General features: G+C 37.4%; 1 protein-coding gene across 1 annotated transcript in view; it reads right to left on the reverse strand.

Annotated features, from left to right (window-relative positions):
• Nucleotides 1-12,389, reverse strand: part of EYS (eyes shut homolog) — an 809,794-nt gene that overhangs the window by 495,883 nt on the left and 301,522 nt on the right. Inside the window, exons 16-19 of the mRNA XM_068183727.1 lie at nucleotides 3,671-3,793; nucleotides 2,380-2,493; nucleotides 1,102-1,215; nucleotides 543-656 (exon numbers count right to left, since the gene is read on the reverse strand). Of these exons, the coding sequence (XP_068039828.1) occupies nucleotides 543-656; nucleotides 1,102-1,215; nucleotides 2,380-2,493; nucleotides 3,671-3,793 (465 nt within the window). The remainder of the gene's footprint in view (nucleotides 1-542; nucleotides 657-1,101; nucleotides 1,216-2,379; nucleotides 2,494-3,670; nucleotides 3,794-12,389) is intronic.

Genomic DNA, 12,389 nt, shown 5'->3' on the forward strand with positions numbered 1-12,389 from the left:
TCTTTAAAATATTTTAGCAGTAACTGTTTAAAATTTAACCCCAAAATTTATATGAAAAATGTCACAATAACCTTTGCAATTTAAGTGTATTTCTTTTAAAAGCATCAAGAGAAATAATCATACAGTTTCTGGATTCTAAGATATCTTTAAATTATTTTCTAAAAATGATAAAATAATGTAGAGAATGCTAATAGAGAGAAAACTGTGTAGGAAATCAGTCAACCTATCAATCTTTGTGATGGCAGCTTAATGGGTATATACCTCATATTACCTATGAAAGCAATTTTATTCTGTTAACAAACTGATTTTAAAGTATCAATTTTGTTTAATAAAGAAACACATCTAGCAGATGTATAAACAATGTTCCCTTCACTTTAGTTGCAGATGAAGGCATATATATGGCTGGTTACTTTGAAAGATTTGTTTGGGGAAGTCAAGGACTACTAATGCTGTAGGAAGACTGAAATGCATTTAGACAAGTGACAGAAATGCCATCTAAAGTTAATTATGTTTTCTTTCCCTTCTCCCTTGGTGTTCATTACCTTTAAACGGAGCCACACATTGGCAGAAATAATTACCACGTTGGTCAATGCAGGTGGCTCCATTCTTGCAGGGAAATGAAGCACACTCATCTATATCTATTTCACATCTTGCACCTTGGAAAAAATGAAAGTTTTGAACACTTACTAAAAAATCAAGTGTCAATATCTAATTAATTTGCACCACAAAAATCTCAAGCAGCTTGTGAAGATAAGCTAACATACATCAGCCAAACAGACACACTACTAATCTCAGCATCTATTTTGTTCTTATAACCACAAATACATACCAACTCATTTCTGAGTTGCTAAATGATAACTAGTCTTCCTTATGTGTGCAAGTTTTGAAGGCCTTTTTAAATGCAGACTAATCTATTTTGTGCTATGTAGTTTACAGATGCAGTCAGTGTTCCAGTTTGTTGGAATGCAAATTAAACATTAGACCAGGGCAGGTAAAGAGAAGTGACAATAAAACACAAGCAAATTAGTCAGTAATGTATTAATGGATGCTTTGTGGACTACCGGGCTGTGAAAAACAAGGTTTGCTACAAAAACAACTCACCAGTAAAACCAGGCAGGCAGACACATTTATAGCTACCAATAAGGTCTGCACATGATGCATTATGAAGACACGGAGAAGACTGACATTCATTTATATTTGCTTCACAAGTTGTACCTATGAATATAGAATCAAGGTAAGGGGAAAGAAGTTATTCCATGGCACCTTTAGGTAAAGACTGGCATTTATTTTTTGTGATTACAACGCACATATCAGGATCTATTTGACGCACTTTTTATATTCAAATCAGGGTGTTTATGACAGATGTTCATCTTCTGAATGTTTAAGTAATTAACTAATTTTTAAAAAATACTGAAAGTACAGTCATCAAATAGTTTACTAAGGCTTAAAACAGACAATTTTCTTATTATATAAATAAAGAACAGCAACTAAATTACATTAAGTATAATAGACTGCATTGCAGTGGTGTGAGAGGAAATACTTCTTATGGTCATGATAAGGCAAAAGATGTACTCCCAAAAAACTAGGAAAAAGAAGTCTGTTATGGAAAAGAAGAAAATTTATTCCAAGCTAGACTACAAAAACCCCATATAACTACTAAAAGTGTAAAAATACTTAATTGCTAATATTTTTCAGTGAACCAAATTCTTTATAATTTGAAGAATAACTGAAAAATTGCATCAATTGCATGATTTGGGAAGTTAAAAGCATTTAAAGAAATTAAAATGCAAGAGATAATTTTTCTGAATAAATGAGTAGTAGAAATGTATTATTTTGTATGGGAACATTTGAATTATGGATTGATTTGTATTTTAATGATTAAATATCCATGATGTTTAAAAAATGATGCTTAAAAAGAAAATTAATACACTTTAAATTCCTAATCTAAGCTGAAAGCGTTGCTGCAGCTATTAATGCATCCACTTATCAAAGCAATTAAATTTTTCATATAAATTGTTCAAATATGAAAAAACCAGAACCTTTACCACACAGTTGGAATTTTTTTTCTCAATTTGAGGATATTAAAGCTTCTAAATATTTTAGAAGATTGCAGAAAAAGTATCTCCTATTTGCAGAATTCACTGAATCCCACAGATCCATTTTCAACAGCCAAGACCCAGTTAGCAGAAAACACCTAGTTTCCTACTATCATGAAAACAAAATGGGCAATTTAGTCAAGACTTATTTCTTCTAACTTACATGTTTATGACTTCAGATGACACCAATATATTAATACATGCATCTCATCTGATATATTAAAAAATGGTGTAAAACTCTGAGTATATTTATAATGTTATCGTTCTGTGGATTTTTTTATACCTTCAAATCCATCCTGACAGATGCAACTGAAGGCATTCAGGTGATCAACACAAGTAGCTCCATTGTGACAAGGATCACTAAGACACTCATCCACTTCAATCTCACAGTTATGACCTGGAAACAAGTGGAGGATTCATTTCATTAGGAACACACCACTGGTGAATCATCAGTGCAAGTAGCAACAATAAAATGAAATAACTGAGCTTAGGTACAGGGAGCTTTTACCAATGAGTCATAAATTGTCTTTGGGAAATTCATTTCTTGTTGATGAAAGGAAAAAAGAAGAATAAAAAGAAGAATGAAAGAAGAAAAAATAATATAGTGTTCAACGAAGATTTTATAGAGTCCTTTACAGGTGTACTCAAAAACTTGCATATTTTCATATATTGATGGCCTTGAGTTTAGCCTTGAGTTTTCCTAAAACATCACAAGTGTTAATATGGTTTCCAAGAAAAAAAAAATTAAAATAATAAAATCTTTCCCTATTACATTATTTTTTCATCAATTTATTAATTTATGCGTTTATTTTAAAGATCAGAACAGCAAGTTAAGAGGTATGCAGTCTTCTCAAGATCTCAATTCCCCTGGCTGTCTATGTCCTCCTTGACTATTGAGGGAGATTTTAATGTCATCTTATTCCTGCTTTTGAAGCCCTCTCAATGTCCCTGGAGTTAGACAGGATGGATCTCGGTAGCACAGCTGATCTGCCACTCAGGGAATTCCTACTGCCCTTGATTATTTCACCATATAGTTGAGCAAAAATACCTGTATATGTATCTAGAAAGACTTTTTGTCTTTTACACTGTCGTCTTAAAATACCATATGTCAGTATGGTGACATAGCCAAACTAATTTTAATCTAGTCAGTGTAATGACAATGGCCTGCAGGGTAGATGCAAACATGAGTAGTTAAACCTGCTCAGGATCTTGGATGTATGTTTGGCAGTTGAGAACCTTGTTACTGCAGCCTTATTATTACAGAGAGCACAAAGGAGATAAATTAAGGCAAACTTGCATATGGCTGGGAGTTCAAATCACATCAGTGTACGACAGACACCATGTCTAAAATAGTGTAAAGAGTAATTGGAGTGGAAATAGTCCCTTGTAGTCAGTATCTTTTACAGCTGAATACTTTTACTCAGCCAAGTACTTCTGTGTGCCAGGAAGCAGAAGTTGTTTCTGCCTGAATCAGTGGCACCCTGCTAAATTATCTATTGCTACTTTTGAACAAACTTCTGTTCTCTGGTTAAGGACTGGTGGAAACATGTTAAACAGCACTTCTATGAACTTACCTATAAAGCCAGGTGCACAGAAACAGAGATAGCCACCCACAATGTCTTTACAGATGCTGGAGGCCCCACATGGTTGTGATAGGCAGGCAGCAACATTTGCTTCACATAACTCACCAGTAAAACCTGTCAAAAATAGTGTAACAGAAGATCTAGGAAATTTTTACATTTAATCTGAGAAAACAGACAAGTGATAGGCCAATTAAATGTGTACTTTTCTTATGTTTTAAAATCTTATTTAGGAAAGGGAAAATATTCCAATTTCCTTGAAAGTTTCAGTTTCATATACAAAACAACTCTAAATAGAACAAAGTCATAATGATAAATTCAATGATAAAGCTATACTTCAAATTATAATAAAAACCCTTAAAAATACAACGGGCATCAAGGAAATAATAATTTTCATTGATGACAGAACTTTTATTTTTGAACATACACAATAAATAGTTGCAAGGAAATAGTCTTTGTTTGACTGATTTTTTTTCAAACCGCATAAATATATTGAACTAAGTGATGTAAAGCAGTTGAAAAATCAATTCATGTGTGTGGAGCTAGTATCCAAATGCTGAATATAAATGCAAAGTTTCAAATTTCAGACATTTTGATTTGGTCATAAAAACTTAGCAAGCTAAAGCATAAGAAGTACAGTTTTCTGGTCTCCTATTGGATGAGCACTTAAAATTTTCTAAGTATTTTTAGTGCAAAAAAATCAAAATAGACTGGACCAATTTATTATAATTTAACAAGTGCAGCATCAAAAGCCACTAATGACTTAAAATAGATATTTGGTTCAGTGAGTTAAATATAATGAATTGCAGTGTCTTACAAACTTAGATACCAAGTCTGGCTGAAGACCTGAATTTCGCATTTAATTTAAAAATATATTTGTAAAGCAATGCCATGCTTCAGTAGCATAGGTATTGCCACAACACATTCCAGTGTGCCATTGAGATTCCTCACATTTGACATTGAGTTACTCAAATTTTTAGACAAAGAGGAAGACTCTTTGGTCAAAGATGTTCAAATAAATCTGTATTCCTTTAGTATGCCATGATAGCTTTCAAAACTAAACATAACCTAGTTTTAATAGTGTTTATTAAGTGCAGTTGACTATAATAAATAATTACAAAATTTCAAAAGTTCAGTACTGCTTGGACATAGTCTTTTAACTAGAGGAAATGGAAACTGTGTTCTTAAGGCATGAGTGAAGACCTCCTGATCTGGAAGATTTTTTAACTTTTGAACATCTTGTTACATGAGGGAAGACAGAAGCTTGTGACCATCAGGGTAAATTGCTGGAACATGCTGCACTTTACAAATTCTGGCTTGTTGAACAACCCTTGGAGGCATAAATACAAGGCAATGCATATTAAAACTGCCCTACACATGCAGTCGTTTTCATTTCTGAATCAGTAGATGCAGAAAGGTGACTTTAAGCTTTGTTTCAATTCCATCCTAAACACCAGCTGTGCAACGTTCTTGCACAGCTGAAGTTTTCCTCCTTGTTGATTGCCATTAAAAATTTAAGTCTCTCATTTTGCCTTTGTAAATAGCTCTTAACATCTGCATAATGAAGTACTACAAAAACCTAATGTAAAAAAATAAAATGGAAACGTTGATCAATTATGGTAACAGCTATGCACAAATATATCTATAGCTGTTTAATGTGTGTCTTTCATCGAAGTGGAGATAATGAATATAGAAAAGCCAACAGTTTTTTTCCTTGATGAAATAAAAATTATTATTCATAATAACTTTATAGATTTGAAATAAAGGTCTTAACCTATGTATCCTTTTATTTCTGTGTTTTGAATTAATTATTGAAGTATTACAGTATGGATTATTGGGCTTTGAGCAATCTGATCTAATTAAAGAAGTCACTATACTAAGTTGAAGAGCAAAGGGTAGTGGTTTCAGGGCTCAATTTTAATATTAAATATCTGGTTATCTATAATGTTTCTCATCAAAACAGATTCAATTGCAGTACTTAACAATATACTATTTCCTGCAAAAATAAATGAACACATTTTGATTTATTTTTCTGTTACAGATATCCAAAAGATACTTCTTAGTTTAGATAAGGAAAATTTAGCAACAGAATATTTAATTTTTTTTTTAATGCCACATTTACATTCTTGAGACATTTCTTTTGGTTAAACCCAAATGCCTCGTGACAAAAGTGATTTTTACTAGTCAGGCTGTGACACTTAAATTCTCCAGGGAGATCACTGAATTGTGATCCGTTCTGACATAGTCCAGCCACACAGTGATTTATGGCAATTTCACTACATGGCTCCTTATATTCTGGATGGCAGGTACATCTGAAACTATTAACTGAAACCTCACATTAAGGGTTATTGTCAGAGCCAGCAGGATTTGATGTGCATTCATTCACTCTTATTGAACAAATACTACTTCTGGGGGAAAAAGTCCTATGATTCCTGTTAAAATTCCATCTGAGAAAAGCTTAAAGGAAAAGAAAAGAAAAGAAAAAAAGAAAAGAAAAGAAAAGAGAAAAGAAAAGAAAAGAGAAAAGAAAAAAAGAAAAGAAAAAAGAAAAGAAAAGAAAAGAAAAGAAAAGAAAAGAAAAGAAAAGAAAGAAAAGAAAAAAAGAAAAGAAAAGAAAAGAGAAAAAAAGAAAAGAAAAAGAAAGAAAGAAAGAAGGCAAGACAAGGTCAAAATTTAATAAATTCATGTAAAACCTGGACAATATTTTCATTGTCATTAGGATTCTTACATAATGGATTGCCAATTTCTCCTTATTTGTACTGAATGCAATAATAATGATATAACAAGAACCATTTCATTCATTTGATTTTTGGGATAGAGTGGTTGCAATTTTTTTTGTCATTCAACACCTATCAGTGAAATTCTCTTTGTGCTTGGGTCCTCTGGAATTTCAAATATAAAAATTGTACTTGTTGAAAAAAATATACAAAATGTAAAAATTTTAAGAAATATGCAATTAATAACAGCAGTTTTGAGCAAAATAAAGGGTAATAAAGAGGAAAAATCATGACGTTGGCACGTGTATTGGGTTTGCTTGGCAAGGTTTTGGTAGCAGCGTGGAGGCTTATGGAGTTGGCTTCTCTGAGAAGCTGCCAGAAGCTTCCCCCATGTCTGATAGAGCCAATGCCAGCTGCCTCCATGACAGACCCGCTGCTGGCCAAGGCCAAGGCCATCAGCAAATGGCAGTAATCCTGTGATAATATTTAAGGAGTAAAAAAGTGATTGCATAGAGGTCATTGTGGGCAGCGAAAAACAGGGTAAGAACAAGAGGAACAGCTCTGCAGACTCCAAAGTCAGTGCAGAGGGAGGGGCAGGAGCTCCAGGTGCCAGAGCTGAGATTTCCCTGCAACTCCTGGTGCAGCCCATGGTGAGGCAGCTGTGCCCCTGCAGCCCTTGGAGGGCCATGGTGGATCATGCTACCTAGGGACTGTCATATTTTTATTGGCTTTGGATGCTTATAAATAGCTCAACTTCACATTTTCTCCACTATTTTTTCAAGAGTTCAAGTTAGACTTGACAGTTCTATACTTTGCTTCTGTTCTTTTCTACCTTTCTATAACTTGGCCTAACCACAAGCCTACAGCTCTGAAATTGCTCTGAATCCTTTCCAATACCACCATTGAAACTGTAGCTGAACAAACAGATTTTATAGTATGCATTTTCATTTGAATACTCTAGGTTCTTCTGTGACTGATAAAATCATGAAGAAGATTATTCCAGGAGTTATAGAAAAACACCTGAAAAATAACACAGTATTGGTCATGTTTTCATGAGGGGAAAGTCCTGCTTATCAAACACAATTATTTTTTAGGACAAGGTAATCCCCTGTTCATCAAGGGAAGCCAAATGTAATATTTCTGTATTTCTGCAAAGCTTTTGATACTGTTTATCACAGAATCCTTCTGGACAAAATGCCAAGCACACATCTGGATACACATATCATGTGGTAGGTGAGCAACTGGTGCAGGGGTTGGCTGCAGAGGGTTATAGTGAATGGGAGGACATCAGACTGGTGACCTGTCACTGGTAGGGTTCCACAGGGCTCCATCCTTGGCGCTATGCTCTTCAGCATCTTCATAAATTACTTGGACATAGGACTTAAAGGCATACTAAGTAAGTTTGCCAGTAATACTAAACTGGGAGGAGCTGTTGACTCCCTCAAAGGAAGAGTCCCTGCAGAGAGACAGACAAGAGTACTGGGCAATCACTGACCACATGAAGTTAAGCTAGGGAAAGTGGTGGATTCTGCACCTGGGTCAGAGCAATCCTGGATGAATGTACAGACTGGGGAATGAGATACTGGAAAGGAGCAATGTGGAAAGGGTCTTGGTTGACAGAAAGTTGAACATGAGCCAGCAGTGCCCTGGCAGTCAGGAGGGTCAAGCCTGTCCTGGGGGGCATCAGGCACAGCATGGCCAGCCGGGCAAGGGAGGGGATTGTCCCGCTCTGCTCTGCACTCAAGTTCCATGTGCAGTTTTGGGTGACACAATATAAGATATTAAAGAGTGTCCAAAAGACAGCAACAAAGATGTTAAAGGGTCTTGAAGGGAAGCCGTATGAGGAGTGGCTGAGGTCACATGGTATTGCTTTTTAAAGGTTCTTGGTCTATTCTTGAATATAGTGCAAGAGAGCAGAACAGTTCTGATCAAAGTTCTTTCAAAAGGAGTAAATCTGACTTTCTGTAACTTTTTTTCTGTTCATTCTCCCCCATCTACAGTTTCTTTCTCCCAGTGACGGCTAGTGAGTGCACCATGTCTCTTAGCTACTTGACTTCAATGACCATTGCAACTACTTTTGGACAAGCTGGACCTTAAGCCATACAATTTAATGAGAAGATGCAGGAGAACTATTGCTCTACAGTGTTCTTCTTTTTAAAAAAAGCCCTTTAGACTATGCAAAGGGCCACAATGGCTAGATACATCTTTCAATACTGTAAGAATATTATTGTCAGTTCCACTAAAAGATGGATTAGAACGAGAGAAAAAGGATTAAGGAAAAACAGAAAGTAGATGTTCTCTATACATCTTACAGTAATGCACCAGAATACTTACAGCTATTACAACAGAAGTTTGATTACTGTACCACAGAAGGCAGCTTCAGAATCTCTCCTATTTACACTAAGAAAACACAGAATAAGTTTTTATTCTGACTCTGCTTGCTGGCGTGAAATGTGTTAGGCTATCTTATAATTTTGTGCTGTGATATATTAAAACAGAACCTAATATGTTTTACAACTGCAGAATAAAATAAGTGCAATAGTAGGAAAAAAAACTTTATGAAATAATATCTATTATCCATTTTAATTTTCCCATGAGGACTGCAAAGTTGTCAGTGTTTGCTGCTTCTTTTGCAGTGATGTCAAGATCTGCTGAGAAGGTGATATGTATTGTATAACATTGATTGCTATTAGGAATAGGTAATTTATTACCCTTTCCTATATAACATCTTCCTGTAACTGATATGCAAATCCTGTGGCATTTACGATTCCTATATGAATAATGAAAAATTAGAGTCAGAAATTGGTTAATTGAAATAGTTTACGCCAGTTAGAATTGAGGTAAAAGCATTGCTGCTAGCAGATCAGACGGAAAAAAAAACAAACAAAAGCAATGACAAAAATATAAACAACAATATAAATAATTAATATGAATTACTTAACTTCTGAATTACACAAGTTTTCAGTTTAACATCTCTGAAAAAACAATCAGTGTGGGAGACGGCCATGGGGAAGACAGGGCCAGGATGCCATGGGAAAGCACCATCATTTAACAGAAGCTGCTGCAACTTCGCATGATTCTTTGCTTTTTCGGGCAAATGGATGGTTGTCAGTCACCATTTGTTCACTCCCCGGTTCTAGAAAATACTGTATCCCCTGTTCCCCCATTGGTCCTCCCTGGAAAACCACTCCCTCCTCACTTCCCCATGGGTACAGGTCAAGTCACCCCACTCCAACTCCTCCTCTGACTCGTCTCCCCATTGGATGATTTGTATCCTGACCCTTTCGACCTCCCCTCAGTGATATACCCTAACCCCTCCCCTGGTCCTGGCTCTTTGTCACCGGTTCCCTTCAGCAGAAGTTGTGTTCCTGCTTCTACCCTGCCTCCTTGGATTCTACCCACTCCTACCCTGCCTGGACCCTCGGATTTCTCCTTAATAAACCCTGCTGGATTGTACCAAGAGCCCTCTTGTCATTCTGGTGAGGCTTTCATTACACCATCTGGGCTCAGGTGTGCGGTGGGCTGGGGGAGTTGCCGACGCAGGCCGGAGCGGAGACGCTCTCGGTGCCACAGACACCCCGACAACACCTGCCCGGGAAAGCTAAGGCCACCCACAGATCAGTGAAATCCAAAGCTCCTAGTAAAATCAGCACAAGCAGTGGGCAATTATTGTTTTTGGTCCCGGTGGTGCTCAGTTGGTCCGGCTGCCTTGGTGTTCTAGGGTGAGAAGGGTATCTGCACACCCTCCTGCCCAAGCACCTTTGGCAGAGCTCCCAGGCACAGGCTAGCCCCAGCAAGCTGTTGTAGTGATATGCAGCTCTTAAGCAGTGTTCAGCTCTTTTAGAAGTGATTTCAGCTCTTAGGCTTGCTGGGGTGCCTCGGGCAGACGCAGGGAGAGAGAGACGGGGAGCGCTGTGTGAGGTTCCACCGGAGGATCTTTATTTCATCTTCCGTGAAGGGTTCAGGGACAGCTTTCTTCCAACGAGCTAGGGAAACTGAGGGGTTTTTATAGGGTACAGGGGTTTTGAGAAATGGTCCAATGGTGTGGGTCAGGGTGCAAATTGACCTATTGTCTTACAGGAAGATAACAGAGGGTCTGAGGCGCGGGAAAAGGGGTTCTTTTGCTAGTCAGCATGACTATGCATTTTCTCTACCCTTAGGCAGCTAATCTCCAGAGGGGCCTAGCAGGCCTATCTGCTGCAACAACTCCACTTTCTGTATTTAATAAAAGGCATTCCCAATGGTTCTTTTAAAACAATGGACAAGGCATGAGAACATAAGTAATACAATGACAATTACAATGAAAATCAAAATAATTCCCTTAACCAGGGATGCAATCCATCCAGTTAACCTTCATTTACCAAAAAGGTCATTGACCCAGTCTGGGTTCTTTTCTATTTTCACATCCTTCACAAGTTCTTTCATTTTTTGGATGTTTGCATGGATGGATTCTGAGCGTGACGAGAGATTGAAGCAGCACATCCCTTCGAAGTCCTGGCATCCGTGTCCATGGGCGAGCAGCAAGAAGTCAATCGCTGCGCGGTTCTGGAGAGATGCATGTCTTGTGGTTTCCTCATCCTTTAAAAGATCACTCAGGGCGGCAGATGTAGCGTTGGCTTGCTTACTAAGCCAGCAGCCTAGGTGATTTATTTCACCAAGGGCCTTAGCTGCAGCTACCCATGGTAAGAATAGGGAGACAGCGATTCTTTTTGGTTTATTCCAATTGTATAATCTGGGATCACAATTTTCATCAAATTCCGTATAGGATCTTTTGTGGCGATTTTCCTCCCTTTCTTTTTTCCAATTATGCAACAAGGTAATATTTGGTGTGAGGGTAGAAAGTTTCCCAAGGCTACAGGGACCTCCCTGAAGGTGTGAGGGGATCCCAGCCCATACTCGGTCACCACAGATGAGAAACATTCCTTTGGGTAGTACTTTGGGATGGAGAGAGGACACAGATAACACTCGAGTGGTGTAATTGCACCAATCAGGATAGTTATAGGCTTTGTCAATAGGTGATATATCTTTTCTGTATGTGTTTTTTGGCTGGTTAATTCCTGGGCCATTATTTTTTGGGCGTTTATAGTAAAATTTGATGCAGTATGTTGCTTTGGTGGACCCCAGCAAGTCCAATTCTTGGGGTTCATCTAGGGCATTAGGTAACATTTTTGTCCATTCATCCCAAGTATCTACCGGGTTGGGTCTCTTACCTGTGGTGCGGAGGAGCTCTGAGTTATAGACAGGCCAGTCATCTGCTACGAAAGGAATTCCTACTAGGCATGTGGAAAGTGGGTTATCAACGCTGCCCATGGATAAGCACAGGTTATCCTGATTCAATGTTTTTGCTAAGGTTACCCAAACATTATGGCTAGGCTGTGGGCTAATCCAGCTGCAGGCATACGGTATGGTGAAGAGCATCCAAGCAGAGGTGAAGAAAGCACCAGTTTTCATCTCTGGACAGGGATAAGACTTCTGATAGGGAATATAAGCAAAATTTGTTATCTTTTATGATGGGAGGAGGGGGTTAGGGTTTTTTTTTCCTCATTCCTTTTCTCTGTTCCTTCCCCCCCCTTTTTTTTTTTTTTTTTTTTTTTTTTTTTTTTTTTTTTTTTTTTTTTTTTTTTTTTGTAATATAAGCAAGGGATGGGTAAGCAGGTGTGAGGTTAAGGGTTTTTAGTAAGAGTTGGGAAAGGGAATTATAGGGGTTTTTAGGGGAAAATTTTTTAAAACAGATAATAACATGTAATTTAGAGAACAATTTTGTGTTCAAGCTATGTCTGGCTTATAGCTTGATTAATGCAGCAGAATGTTATTCATCTTTTCTGTTTCTTCTGCTGTCGTGTGATGTGTCGGTTTTTTCTCAGGTATGTGGTTATTCTGCGACGTCTTCGTCTCCAGGCAGAACTTGTCTGGTTTTGAGGCGGTCCTGTATCCGGTTCAGAGCAACTTTTGTCCGTGTCTGACTGAGTAGTGTTTGTAGTGCCTAGGTATGGTTT

This window comes from Anomalospiza imberbis, chromosome 3, assembly GCF_031753505.1.
Source record: "Anomalospiza imberbis isolate Cuckoo-Finch-1a 21T00152 chromosome 3, ASM3175350v1, whole genome shotgun sequence".
NCBI classification, from domain to species: Eukaryota; Metazoa; Chordata; class Aves; order Passeriformes; family Viduidae; genus Anomalospiza; species Anomalospiza imberbis.